At 40.0% G+C, this 15,021-nt stretch overlaps 2 protein-coding genes across 10 annotated transcripts in view; one reads left to right on the forward strand and one right to left on the reverse strand.

Moving 5' to 3' along the window:
• Window positions 1-15,021, forward strand: part of IP6K1 (inositol hexakisphosphate kinase 1) — a 76,856-nt gene that overhangs the window by 35,349 nt on the left and 26,486 nt on the right. Inside the window, exon 2 of one of the 9 annotated variants that reach the window (XM_082639635.1) lies at window positions 10,218-10,340. The exons of 6 other annotated variants lie outside the window; for them this stretch is intronic. The gene's annotated coding sequence lies outside the window, so the exon portion shown is untranslated. Of the gene's footprint in view, window positions 1-2,424; window positions 2,506-10,217; window positions 10,341-15,021 lie in introns of those variants that run through there. 2 more of the 9 variants (XM_082639630.1, XM_082639631.1) reach the window with 2 other exon arrangements.
• LOC309814245 (synaptosomal-associated protein 23) lies at window positions 5,869-7,634 on the reverse strand. Its single transcript, XM_082639816.1, has one exon. It carries the CDS (start codon window positions 7,542-7,544, stop codon window positions 6,909-6,911), a length of 636 nt encoding a protein of 211 aa, XP_082495942.1. The 5' UTR covers window positions 7,545-7,634; the 3' UTR covers window positions 5,869-6,908.

Genomic DNA, 15,021 nt, shown 5'->3' on the forward strand with positions numbered 1-15,021 from the left:
CCTGTAGGATCTGAAGTGATATCCCTGTTTTTCATCCCTGATAATGGTAATTTGTGTGTTTTCTTTTCATTGATCAGTTTCTTTAGAAATTTTTATCAGCTTTATTGATTTTTTTTTTTTGGCTCTGTTATTCATTCTCTCTCTCTCTCTCTCTCTCTCTCTCTCTCTCTCTCTCTCTCTCATTGAGTTCTCGTATCTTATTTCCTTCCTTGTACTTACTTTGGTCTTTTTCTAGCTGAATCAAGGAGAACCTTAAGTCATTAATTTTATATTTCTACTTTTAAAGCTAAAAAACTTTAGCATTGCTTTAGCTGCATCAGGATAGTACATATTTTTGTTTTTTTTAATGAACACTGATTTTATTAAATTTTTAAATTTTTTTAATTTAATTTTTTGGCTGCACCACATGGCATGGAATCTTAGTTCCCTGACCAGGGATCAAACCCATGTCCCCTGCATTGGAAGTGTGGAGTCTTAACCAGTAGCCCGCCAGGGAAGTCCCTGTAGTACATATTTTTAAATTGATTTCTCATATATTACCTCACCCTGAAAAGTAGGACATACAGTCTCAAGTCTAGCTTCTTGTCAGGGAAAATAAGGTGAATTGGTGTATTGAAGGGTACACAACTTATTAGTCATGGGATTGATGCTTGCTTCCAGATTGAGTTCCACTTTTTTTGTTTGTTTGTTTTTTGCAGTACGCGGGCCTCTCACTGTTATGGCCTCTCCCGTTGCGGAGCACAGGCTCAGCAGCCATGGCTCACGGGCCCAGCTGCTCCGCGGCATGTGGGATCTTCCCAGACCGGGGCACAAACCCGTGTCCCCTGCATTGGCAGGCGGACTCTCAACCACTGCGCCACCAGGGAAGCCCCCACTTTTTTTTTAAAATATAGTTTTTGACTCTCAGAATCATGAGAGCTCTCTACATGTCCAGGCTGTTCAGTTCCTTGTATCACATGAAGGTCAGGAAAGGAAGCTGAGAGAGTGGAGAGATTTGGAACATGCCCTTAAGGAGTGATATTTCTTTGGAGATATCTCTACACTCTTCTGAGTTGGGAAGTAGTTGTGTGGGTGAAAGTTAGTCCCTCCTCTATCTAGAACTATGAGTTATCTATGAGGTAGATAGAAGTTCTTTTCTGATTTTTTAAAAAACATTTATTTATTTATTTATTTAGGCTGTGTCGGGTCTTAGTTGCGGCACATGTGATCTTCGTTGCCGCCTGTGGGATCTTTAGTTGCGGCATGTGGGATCTTAGTTGCGGCATGCAGGATCTTAGTTGCGGCATGCAGGATCTTAGTTGCGGCATGCGGGATGTAGTTCTCTGCCACGGATTGAACCCAGGCCCCTTGCATTGGGAGCTCGGAGTCTTAACCACTGGACCACCAGAAAGTCCCTCTTTTCTGATGTTTAAAGGTGCTTGAAAGTACCTTTTAAAATTCTGGTGTTTCACTGGAGGGTAGAAGACAGAATCTGTCTTGACAGAGCAGTCAAACTCTATTGTATTTTGTGAGGCATTAAACAGGTCATTTGCGTCTTCTGTTTACAGGTTTTCCCCACATTCACTGTCATTTTGCGTGTTGCTCATCACTTCTGGGTGCTTGCTAATAAAATCTTTATCCACAGGATAGATGTTCAGATATGTCATAGTGTGGCCGCGAATGGTATGTGGTTCTAAGTGGAGGAACTACCTGTTGAATTTGTGCTCTGAAATCTCCTTGCATTGTTTTCTGAATGTCTGACTATATAAGGAAATACGCTATGTGGGCCTTGAAGGGGAGAGGTCTCACAGGAGGTCAGGAACATAGGATACTAAGAACATGGTCCATGGAGGAGAGAACCTAAGTTGGTCTCAGCCCCTTTGTGGGAGTAGCTGCAGATTATCCCAAAATAGCAAAACTCAGCAGTGCTATATTTTGTGGTGGACACTTCATTGTATCCCCCAACTACAGCTGAACACAATACAGTGCCCATGTCTGAGGAATTTGGTTTTTGATTATAGTTTCAGGTAATCTGCAGAGTAGTATAGTATCAAGACCTTTAAGTATGTGATTTCACCACCAAAGGCAGTCCTCTGGATTGTAGCCATATTTGATTTTTAGGTGTATATTGCCTCTTGGTGTGCCTCTTTTAAATAGTACAGAATTTGGTGATTTAAAACTCCTTTGGAGTTCTAACAGTTGTGTGGTATCATTGAGATGTCACAGGAAAGACAGGAGCTATTCTATGGTTGCCTAATTCCTTACTCTGGAGATTTTCTTGTTTTGAGCTAGTAGTCATCTTTCATGGCAGGGGGTGGGGGATCTAAATGAGGCTCCCAGGTAATCTGAAAAGCTCAATGCTGTGACCAGAACTTTGACTTCACCTCTCCTAGGTACAGGAGATTTTATTTCCATGTTTTACCTCTTTAACAGGACACATGTGAATATCAGTAGTTCAAGGTAGCGGATTTGTACCTGGAGTGACTCCCAGTTATAAACTCAGAGTTACAGCTAATTGAAATTTGGGTGAGTGACAAGGATTATTTTTCTTTTGTTTCTCTTCTGAAATAGAGCAGATTTTATTCAAAAAAAATTTTGTGGTGGGGGGAAATCTCAAGTAGGGAGGTGTCTACATCAGTTTCCCAGTCACCTTAGGGTGTGTTCACCTCTGCCTCAGTCCTGTCAGCTTGCCTCCACTGTGCTCAGCTTCTCTTTTAGTTGAGCTGCAATAGGATGGTAGTAAAGAAAAGGAACTAGAGTTACCAGTCATGTCAGGAACCTAGGTTGCTAGAACAAGCCTTGTACTGTTCCTTTGCATCTTTCAGTTGTGCAGAAGCTTCTGTCTTCAGCTTTGGGTCTTCAGTGGGATCAGTAGTATGAGATAATAAGTCTGGAAAGCTCCCCTTTCCATACGTTAGCATTTTAGACAGTCTCATTTTAAGTGTTCTTTGGTTTTGTGTTCCTTTTTGAACCATTTCTCCTATCCTTCTACATGTGTGCTTTCTAGGTATGACCATGTTTGTATTCAGTTCTAACTGTGCTAGGCAGAGACTTACCTAATCCAGGTATGGCTTGCCTGAACTGACTAGTCACAGCACAGGTATTCCTTTGGATTCTTGTTAAAGAATAATCCCGTACAAATTGTGAGCAGACACTGTTTCTGGTGAGAAGGATGGGGCGCCTTTGTTTCCCCTTTCTTTTTGGTGTTTTCTAGTTTTGATTTCCCTATATCACTTTGGACCTGTGTTCTTAAAATTCTGTCCTCAAACCTCTTTACTTACACTGTTTTGAGCACAGTTGAAATAGACACTTTAAAAAGGATCTTTACTAAAAAAAAAAAAAAAGAAAGTGTATATATATACACATATACATATACATATATATATATATGTCTGGGGAGGCACAAGTTTCTAATCTTTAGAAATACAGTAAAAAAAAGGAAAGGGGTTCACTGGATTTTACTTAGCTTCTCTCTTTGTCCTAAATTAATTCTGTTCTGGCTGTTTCTTCATGGGCTGGCACATCTCAGGCATCCTGCCAAGTTTCCTTTCGTCCCTGTTTGCTCTCAGCCTGGTGTCCTCAGGAGGATGCCACTGTGTCCCTTGCTCCTGGATAGGACCAAGATGTCTAAACAAGAGGATAAACAAAATAGATACCTTTAAGCCTTTTCCCCCTTCTCCTTTTTTCAAACCCCCCAGATTGCTCTAGGCCTCTGCACGTATTTCTGGTTTCTAGGTGAGGGATGTCCCAGTCCCTGGTAGATTGGAAGGGCAGGCTCAGGTTGGCAGCCATACTTACCTCAAGAACGTTCCCTATATTTCTGTCTTCCTTAAAGGAGAGGTTTGTGAGCATCTGCTTGAAACAGTCCTTAGGGGTGAAGGAAGGAGGATTGTTCTCTTTCACCCTCATAAATATACCTAATCTATATCAGTACCTACGGTCTCATACGTAAAAGCACTAATTGACTTGAATTTCGGAAAGCATTAGGTTCCCTTGATTTTATATGCTTCAGAGAACAAACATGCTTTCATATTAGTTTTCAGCTGTAGTTTTGGGTTTTTTTGTCCTTGAATTTGAGAGTATTTCAGTATCTTTTCCTGTTAGAGTCCGTATCAGCTTATTATTTCTGAAATAGTTAGAAATTAGTTTTCATAAAGTCCAGAGCTATGTAACCAGAGCTTTATGTGTTGTTCTTTTCTGTTAGAGTGACTTATCAGTCCATTGTGTTCTTTTCAGTTACGAATGATTTTGCTGTTTTTCCCTTGGATTGTATCGGAGAATAAAAAAACAAATGAAAGATAATTATTGCCAAAATTTTACTTAGCATTCCTGTGTTATCAAGTTTAAATTACTTTTAAAAGACTTTTAAAATACTAAGTAGGACTTCCTGGTAGTGCAGTGGTTAAGAATCCTCCTGACAACGCAGGGGACACGGGTTTGAGCCCTGGTCTGGGAAGATCCCACATGTTGCGGAGCCGCTAAGCCCCGTACGCCACAACTACTGAGGCTGCACTCTGGAGCCCGCGAGCCACAACGGTTGTGGCACACGGGCTCAGTAGTTGTGGATCGCGGGCTCTAGAGCGCAGGCTCAGTAGTTGTGGTGCATGGGCTTAGTGGCTCCACGGCATGTGGGATCTTCCCAGACCAGGTCTCAAACCTGTGTCCCCTGCATTGGCAGGAGGATTCTTTTTTTTTTTTTGCGGTATGCGGGCCACTCACTGTTGTGGCCTCTCCTGCTGTGGAGCACAGGCTCCGGACACGCAGGCTCAGCGGCCATGGCTCACGGGCCCAGCCGCTCCGCGGTATGTGGGATCCTCCCGGACCGGGGCACGAACCCGTGTCCCCTGCATCGGCAGGCGGACTCTCAACCACTGCACCACCAGGGAAGCCCTGGCAGGAGGATTCTTAACCACTGTGCCACCACGGAAGCCCTCATATGCTTTTTTAAGGGCGTGATACTTTGTCATTATGCTTTTAGTGCTTAAGTGGGTATATTTAATTTTAGAAGAGGTAGTAGAAATACTGGATTTTTAAACCAGTTTTAATGAAAATTTGAGGAAATTTGCAAATATTCCTGTTCAATGTGAAGGTACTAAGGATGCTTCTCTTTACAAAAAGATGGTATATCAAACCCAAGTGGTTAATCTCAGTCTATAAAAATACGTTGGCCACAGAATTTCCAATTCTTTTTTCTTTTTTTTGGCCACACCACGCAGCATGTGGGATCTTAGTTCCCCGATCAGGGATCAAACCCGTGTCCCCTGCATTGGAAGCGCGGAGTATTCCACTGGACCGCCAGGGACGTCCCAGAATTTCTACTTCTAACCAAGCTCCTTAGAGTGCATGCCTGCTGGTCTGCATTTTGAGTGTGTGTCTGTGCTTGCCCGACTAACAAACTTGGTGACCAGGTATTGTCTTTCTCTTGCTGTGAAGACAGTGCTTTCCTAGTTCTTAAAATAGTTTGGACCTCATTCACCACCATATCTGATTGCAATTTCTCTTTCTTTGCCAGGGCTTTTATTCATTGCCACTTTTTAGCTTTGCTGTGTTGTTGAATTAAAATAAACAAAACTACTTATATCTCCTAAATTTGGTTCAAGTTCTTCGATGTGGTTTATTCTTTTTTTTTTTTTTTTTTTTTTTATTTGAAAAAACAGTTCCATTAGTTAGTTACAAAATTTAATTGTAAGGATCAAACAGTGGTTATTGGTCAAACCAATCGACATTAATAGCTTTGAAGTGTGCAGAAGCCAGTTTTTAAATAAAGGTGACAAATACCAATCAGATTCTTATAACACTGTTCAGGATCTAAGCAAATGTGATTCTGGAAGTTGAATCCAAAAAGCTAAGAGAATCATAGTGCAATCATCAATAAGTAAACCAAAGACATAATTTTCTAAATCATTTTTAGTTAAACAGAATAAATTCTAGTTTTTAAAAAAGTTTAAAGCTACATAAAACTCAAGGCAATCTAACTATTTTCTACCTGAGATCAAAACAAGTTTATTTTTTTCCTATCTAAACAGAATTCTTGGCATTGAGGTAAATCTGAATTCACGTGGTATACTTTGTCAAACTTTTCCAAAAAATTTTAAGCCCTGCTGTAGAGAGAAATTCTCATATTATATATACATATTTACATATTTTTTCTTCCAAGACTAATGACAAATTTATGAGGTTAATAGGCCTGTAATGGGACCATGATACTATTAATAATATGAAAATAAAAAGCCATTCATTTATACCATGCGTTCCTATATGGTGCAATATGAAATGGGATCATAGAATCTATGTACATAGATGAACCACCAAGAGTTCAGAAATTAAGCTCACTTTAAGAAAACTCATTCTGTTTTTTGAAGCAGAGGTTGCAAAGTTGTGATGTATAACAAAAATATTGTATATACAGGCTCCAAAACCAAGCATTGGCCTAAATGGGCAAAAACTGCAACTTAAACAGAAATTAAACCCAACTAGATCTTCACTGTGGTTATGCAACTTTTGGCTTTAGGGTCTGCAGGTTTTACTGAGGTAACAACCTCTTATCTCTTGCCTCTCCTCCTTGTGCCTGCCCCTACTGCCCCCAGCCTTTTACATGGCTGTCTTTGGCAATGCTTCCAAAGTTTGAAAGCAGAAGAACTTGCTAAGTAAATGGAGAGAATGAAAAATAACACTATATATGATGTATGGAAACCAACCTAAGAGTATGGACTGAGAAAGAAAGTACTAGAAGGAAAACTAAGCCGCAGTCTACCCTCAAGGGAAAAAGAGAAAATAAAAGAATAGGGGGGCTGTTACTCCTAGATCTTCTTCCACATCATCTCCCGATTAGAAGAGTGTGGAACCAAAATTTCAAACTCTGGAAAGGTAATGACTTTGAAGGAGGAGCTAGGGAAGTGAATAAATGATAAAGAAGTACAGCAGTAGCTTTAGCTGTCAATGAGTTTCTTTGCTCTGGCATTGGCATTGTCAATACGATCTTTGTTGGTGTCAGCCTTTTCTGTGATCCGTTCTATTTGTCGATTTTGAGACTCAATCTCATTGCCTATGTCCAGGGCCATGTTTTTTAGATTTCCTAGGATACTGCCCACTTGAGTCAGGTTCTCTTCCATTTCGTCTTCCCTGGCATCATTTGTTATACGTTTAATATATCCGCCGCTGGCTGCTCCTGTGGTTGCTTGCTGAGGCTGACCATTTGTCACTCGGCCTGGCTGCTTAGATACTACATTGCTAGGAGAGTTGTCTCCACCGTCTCCCCATGTTGCCTTATAGGCTTTCTTAGACTCAAAGTTCTTTGTCCTATTACAGGGGCATACACAAAGGCCACAGCACTTGTTTAGTTCTGTTAAAGTCTTCTCTGCTTCTCTCATGTCTTTGTTTATTTGGTCCATGCCTTCTTCTACGCGTTTTAGTTGTTCCCCTTGTTCATCCAGCGTAGTGATAGTCTTGATTCCTGCATCCTGAGACTCAATGGCTAAACCCAGGATTCTCCTTGTACTTTCCAGAGACTCATCAGTAACCTGGTTAGCCCTCAGCTGAATTTCTTCTGCTGACAGATTATCCATGATGAATTAAAACTTGATAGGTGGAGAAACTGAAATGTGGATATCCAAGCAGTTCCGGCCACTCCTCTCCGGCCGCCTGGTTTATTCTTTATAATTGAGATTATCTGTATGTTTGCCTGATTTTTTTTTTTTTTGCCCCTTGTTTCTCTTTTGTATCATTAATGAAAATGATCTAATCATCCTCCCTCATAGGATGATTCTTTTTTCCTTCCATATCTTGTTTAGTTTCTGTTGTTGTATTCTTATCCAGGTACATTTAAACATCTTTTTCTTTCATATATCAACTCTTTTTTGAGTCAAAACACAGAATTTTGCATTCTTTTTATTTCTCTGCTTCAGAATTTTATCCTTTGGTTAACATACTTCTCTGTAAAGGCACGTTAACTCTTTGTTCTGGGTTTGGTAGCCCTAGGTTAGAAGTCTGTAAACTTTTTTGATTTACAATCCTAATAGTAAAAAAAGAGAAAGACCTTGTCCTGTCATAAACATTTTTCATATGTTGTATACTTACTCTACTGTACACATCTGTTATATAATCATATACATATATTCATTTATTCAGCTGTTTTTATTGTGTGGCTACCACATGCCAGACACTGCTCCAGGCAGTTTGGATAATATATAGTGAAAAAACAAAGAGCCTTTCCTTCATGGAGCTGACACCATAATAATAATAAACCACAGACATCAATAAATAAAATATATAACATGTCAGAAGGGGATAAGTGCCATGAAAAAAAGAAAAAGTAGAGCAGATTAAGGGGGATGGAGCATCCAGGCGGGTTTGCAGTTTAAACTTAGGGAGGTTAGGGTAGACCTAATTGAGAGAGACATTTGGGCACAGGCCTTTTTTTTTTTTTTTTTTTTTTTTTTGGCTGCATTGGGTCTTCATTGCTGTGCACGGGCTTTCTCTAGTGGTGAGCGGGGGTACTCTTCACTGCGGTGCGCAGGCTTCTCATTGCAGTGGCTTCTCTTGTTGTGGAGCACGGGCTCTAGGCGTGCAGGCTTCAGTAGTTGTGGCACGTAGGCTCAGCAGTTGTGGCTTGCGGGCTCTAGAGCGCAGGCTCAGTAGTTGTGGTGCACGGGCTTAATTGCTTCACAGCATGTGGGATCTTCCCAGACCAGGGCTCGAACCCCTGTCCCCTGCATTGGTAGGTGGATTTTTAACCACTGCACTACCAGGGAAGTCCTGAGCCAAGATTTTTGAAGGAGGTGAGGGAGTTAGCCACTTGGCTATCTGGGGGAAGAATGGTCCAGACAGAAGGAATGGCTGGTGCAAAGACCCTAAAGTAGGAATATTCCTGTGTGTCTAGCCAGTATGACTCAGAGTGAGGTAATAAGCAAAGGGAAAAGGGGTAGGAATCAGATAAGAGAGAAAATGGGGGTGGGGAGGAATGCAGATCTTACAGGTTATGGGGAGGAATGCAGATCTTACAGGTTATGGCAAGGTGTTGGGTGAGATGGGAGCCATTGCAGGATTTTGAACAGAGAAGTCACATGCTCTGACTGTCAGTTTAACAGAGCCACTGACTGCTGTGTTGAGAACAGATTGCAGGAAGGCCATGATAGAAGCTGGATACCAGTTGGTGATCGCACCAGGTGGTAGCATTAGAGATGATAAGAAGTAGTTGGATCTGGATTTGTTCTGAAGATAGACTCAGTAGGATTACATGATACCCTACTGATATCATGGGGTTTGAGAGAAAAAGAGGAATCAAGAATGCCTGTCAGGATTTTTGTGAGAACAGCTGTGAAAATGGAGCTGGGGATGGGTAAGACTGCAGGTGGAGAGGTTTTTTGGGGGCGGGGGGAAATGAATTCTGTCGGCAATGTTAAATTTAAACTTCCTAGATCAAATAGGCAGTTGGATATATGAATTTGGTGTTCAAGAAAGAGAACTGAACTGAAAGTGTAGCTAGACAAAAGAGGACCAAGGACTGAGCCCCAAGGTCTCCAGCGTTAGGCTGGGAAGAAGAGGAAGAACCAGCAAAGTAGATTGAGTAACAGGAAGATGAGGGGAGTGTGGTGCTTGGAGGCCTAGTGAAGAAAACAGATCGAGGAGTTCTAATATTTTTTTCCCATTTCCAGGGGACTGTGATGGTATTCATACTCCACTTTGGGAACCATTGCTAGTATGTTCTTCTCCTGTCATGTACTGTGTATTGACATCAGGCTTTTAGCACTATGAAGGCTTTTTGTTTTATTTAATGAAATGTAAGTTCAGGGAATAATACAATACTAGTGTACTGGGCACATAGATTTAAAAATGTTAACATTTTACCATATTTGTTTCAGACTTTTTAAAAAGAAATTAAAAATTATTAAAAGAGCTGAAGTTCCCTTTTCTTCCTAGATACCAGTCCCCTCCTTTCCTTTCCTCCTGTAAAGTTGATGCACATTCTTCCATTCCATATCATTGTTGTTGTTAATACATAAGTGTGTCCATAAATTCATGTATAATACTGTTTTATGTATTAAAAATTTACAATGATGGCATACTAGAAATATTTCCAAACATGCTTTTCCAGTTTGTTTTGAAATGTATTCATGTTGACATATGTAGATTATTAATTCAGTACTATACAGTTTATGAATATACCCGTTCATTTATCCATTCGCCCATTGATGAACATTTAAATCGTTTCCCATTTTTCTGTTACAACAATGCTGCAGTGAACATCCTTGAACCTGCCATCCTGGGTACGTGCTGGGTTGTGGAGAGTACAGATCTTTGGTTTTGTGTTGTCATCATCAGAATAGGAGAGGAGCCATTTCTCCCTGGTTTGCCAGTGCTTGGTATGTTCACACTTTGTATTTTTTGCTGATCTTACAGAATTGAAATGGTTTCCTGTTTAAATTTGCATTTCTCTGGTACTTGTGAAGGGGGGCATCTTATCACGTTTATTAGCCATCTGAGTGTTTTCTTTTTTCCATTTTCTTTTTTTTTCCCACTTTTATTTATAGTTCTTCATATATTGTTTACTAATATTGCTAATTATAAATATTGCAAATATCATTTCTTTGACTTTTATCTTCACTTATGATTCTCTTATACAAAAAATAATTTTATTGTGGCTGGTGGTAGGAAGGGGGATTGCAAGTGGGTATGAGGGATCTTTTGGAGTGATAGAAATATTTTAAAATTGGGTTGTGGGAATTGTACAACTCTGTAAATTTACTAAAAATAATTGCATTGTACACTTAAGTGAATTTTATGGTTTGTAGATTATACTTCAATAAAAGCTGTTAAAATTAAAAAAATATTTAATGGCGTCTTATTCATCAGTGTTTCCTATTGTGGTTTGTGTGTTTTATGTCTTACGGAATTTTACCTAATCTATTGTCAAAACACATTTAAATTTTGTATTTATTGCCTTCAAGTTTTATTTTGCACATTTATATGTTGGGAATTTATTTTGGATTATTGTTGGAGGTAGGGATAGAATTTTATCTGTATGTAGCCTGTTTATGACATAGATCATCTTTTTCAGTTGAATAATGGGTATTTAAATATTTAATATTATTTTAATTAAATATTACTTCAGGCACACACACACACACACTCCCATGTCTGTTCCTAAGATCTGTTTGCAAAATATACTCTTTCTTCTTTTTTTTTTTTTTTTTTTTTTTTTTAGCTAATTGGGCCTCTCACTGTTGTGGCCTCTCCCGTTGCGGAGCACAGGCTCCGGACGCGCAGGCTCAGCGGCCATGGCTCACGGGCCCAGCCGCTCCGTGGCATGTGGGATCCTCCCGGACCGGGGCACGAACCCGTGTCCCCTGCATCGGCAGGCGGACTCTCAACCACTGCGCCACCAGGGAAGCCCTATACTCTTTCTTAATTGCTATAATTTCATAAAGAGCTTTGCTATTAGGGAGGGCAAGTCATCTTTCATTACTCTTTTTTTTAAAGTTTTTTTAAAATAAGTTTCTACGTTTTTTTTAATATTTATTTATTTAATTTATTTTTTTGGCTGCCTCGGGTCTTAGTTGCGACACCAGGATCTTTCATTGAGGGCTCATGGGCTCTTCGTTGTGGCTCTGGGCTTTCCTCTAGTTGTGGTGTGCAGGTTTACTCTTTAGTTGTGGCACGTGGGCTCTCTCATTGAGGCACGTGAGCTCAGTAGTTGTGGCGCACGGGCTTAGTTGCCCTGTGGCATGTGGGATCTTAGTTCCCCCACCAGGGACTGAACCTGTGTCCCCTGCATTGGAAGGCGGATTCTTTACCACTGGACTACCAGGGAAGTCCCTTTCATTACTCTTTGACATTGCTGTCTAGCTACATTACTTGGTCTTTACTCCTCCATATGAATATAAAGTCAGCTTGTCAAGTTTGTCAGAAAACTCTCTTGGAATTTTTATTGAAATTGCATTACATTTCAATATCGAGCCCTCCAAACATGAATATGGTGTATTTATGTCTTCTTTTAGGTCCTTCAGTAAAGTTTTATTTATTTGTCATAATTTTTAAAGATTCATATGTACTTTATATAGTTTTGGTTGCTGTTGTAAATGGGATATATTTAAACAGTTTTCATTTTCTAATTGTTTTTTGCTAGTGTAGGAGAGTACTATTGATTTTTTTTTCCTTTTTATTAAGTCCTGACTTATAGTAAAGCTATACACAGCTCAGTGGATATGTATAGTACTCATCTTTGTCACCTCTACCTTTGTGCCCCTTCTCAATTAGTATTTTCCCAGAGAAACCACTGTTGTGGTCTTCATCATTTTGAATTTCATATAAATAGAATCACACCACATGGCCTCTTTTGTGTCTAGATTCTTTCTTGCTACATCACACCCGTGAGATTCATCTGTGTTGTGTTTGGCAGTAGTTGGTTCTTTTTCATTTTTCTGTAGTATTCCACTGTATTAATATACCACAATTCACCCATTTTAATTTTTTTACAGAAGTAAATATCCCATTTATTAATTTATAAGCCATAATAACACCTGATAGTCATTTTACCTCACCAACAGCTTTTGCTTTGAAAAAGGAAAACAAATTAATATATAAATTTCAGCAATATCAGAAACTTTGTTTTACTTGAATTAGAACATAATTCATTTCGGAGTTCAATTATATGTTCAAGGAGTTAGTAACTATAACCAGAAAGTCAACCTAACTGTTGTTAACTAGTGTCTTTAAAGTGCAAATTTATTTCCATTTTTTGCTGTTCACCAGTGGAAAAAATTCAATTTCAGAATCTCAGCAAGTTCTTCTTAAAAATAGCCTCCTTCCCATTTTATGCAGTGAAATGTGGAACCAAAGTTTTTTAAAGAAAATGAAGGACAAACAAATATAGACTTCTTTAGCTGGTGGTATACAAATTCATAGGCAGAGCAGTGGGACTCCATGACCTCTGGGGGAGCAGTCCGTTCATAAGCTGACAAAATTTTAACCATTTTAATATAAACTTCCAATGATCTAAAATAACTGATTCAAACAAACTACATTATTTCCTCTCTGAACATCAGTCACCAGGATATATGGAGGGAATTGCTGCTACTTAAGCCCCCCTTTACTCCAGCATCCACATTTGTGAAGAATGTCTGCTGCTCCTTTTCCTCAAGTATTTAGACCTCTGCTCTGCTCCTGAGCCTGGTGACAGTGTTGAATAAAATGCAGCTATTACTGAAAAACCCACAAGCTAAGCCAGTGGTCCTTTCATTTGGGCACAGTTGTTTTTTTTTTTTAATAAATAAATTTATTTATTTATTTATTTATTTATGGCTGCATTGGGTCTTCGTTGCTGCACGTGGGCTTTCTCTAGTTGTGGCGAGTGGGGGCTACTCTTCGTCGCGGTGTGCGGGCTTCTCATTGTGGTGGCTTCTCTTGTGCAACACGGGCTCTAGGCACGCAGGCTTAGTTGCTCTGTGGCATGTGGGATCTTCCCGGACCAGGGCTCGAACCCGTGTCCCCTGCATTGGCAGGTGGATTCTTAACCACTGCGCCACCAGGGAAGTCCTGGGTCATATAATTTTAATCACCACATTATTTTGCCAAACGTTCCAAAGCCTAGCTTGGTGCTATACTTTTCGTACCCCCGCCCCCCAGAACCTGATTCAGACCCCAGTGCAAACAACCCAGTAAGAATAGACATGGTAGTCAGAACACAGTGGTCTTGTCTACTCTAATGCATAATATTAAATGATATTCTTGATTAATTTCCATTTTTCAAGGTTGTGTTAATCAGAGAGGAGCTTTACTACTAAATACTGAAATGTATCATGTTTCCACAATGGGAATTTTCTTATTTTTAAATATTTTAAAGTAAAATAATTTTCAATCCAATACACACAATGCTACAAACTATTTCCATAGAAAAGGGCAGTTTCCTTTTCACAAAAACAAGATTTCCTCACCAAATATTCTATCAAGTCATGGCAGAAATGGTGAAGTCTCATCAGAAAAAGAGTGAACAGGTACTCTGGCAGCAGAGCTTAAAACACTGATTGTGATTTCTGCTCTAGACTGAATGTTTGTGTCCCTCACAAATTCATATGTTGAAACCTAATTTCCAATGTGATGGTGTTTGGAAGTGGGACCTTTGTGGCTGGTTAGGTCATAAGGGTGGAGCCCTCATGAATGGAATTAGTGCCCTTATAAAAGAGGCCCCAGAGAGCCCTTTCATCCCTTCTACCATGTGAGGACACAGTTACTCATCGAACATCAAACCTGCCATTGCCTTGGTGTTGAACTTCCCAGCCTCTGGAACAGTGAGAAACAAATTTCTGTTGTTTATAGGCCACCTAGTCTATGGTATTCGATTACAGTAGCCCAGATGGATTAAGACAGTTTCCTAAGGATTCTTCTCAAAGCCCTAAGAATGTAACTCCTTGTAATTACTTCCTTTCAGTACTCCTTAATGCCCCCCAAATGAGAAATGCCCTATTTCTGCCAAGGACAAAAAGGTGTAGAGAGGAAGGACAATAGTACACTTCCCTTCAACTCTGAAGGGAAAATGCCACTTCAGATTTTCATGTCAAAGAATTAGGCTGTAGGAATTAAATACTGATTATAATTGCTTTTCACTTCTGCATGTTTGTCAGTCACAGCAAAGGGCCATTGGGATGACTGGGGAAAGTGGGAGCCTCTTTGCGTCCTGGAGATGCTTTTATTAAATGCCAGCTTTCTGCTGGTCTTAGAAACTGGGATGGCAACTCACAAGTTCCTCCACACTGTATGGTTACTGGGTCTGTCTGAGTAGTGGAATTAAAGTGGCTATTTTGTGGGACTTCCCTGGTCTGAGTAGTGGAATTAAAGTGGCTATTTTGTGGGACTTCCCTGGGACTTCCAGTGGTTAAGACACCACGCTTCCACTGCAGGGGGCACGGGTTCTATCCCTGGTTGGGGAACTAAGATCCCACATGCCATGCAGCGTGGCCAAAAAATAGGGGGGGAAAAGTGGCTAATTTGTAATTTTCAAGCACTATTCTTCGTTCCTTTCCTTGACACCCAGGAAATCAATGCTTG

The sequence above is a fragment of the Mesoplodon mirus genome (genome assembly GCF_964341445.2).
Source record: "Mesoplodon mirus genome assembly, chromosome: 12".
NCBI classification, from domain to species: domain Eukaryota; kingdom Metazoa; phylum Chordata; class Mammalia; order Artiodactyla; family Ziphiidae; genus Mesoplodon; species Mesoplodon mirus.

Bases quoted from the DNA above. Each gene is read 5' to 3' on its own strand.
- LOC309814245 (XM_082639816.1), bottom strand. From the start codon at position 7,544: ATGGATAATCTGTCAGCAGAAGAAATTCAGCTGAGGGCTAACCAGGTT.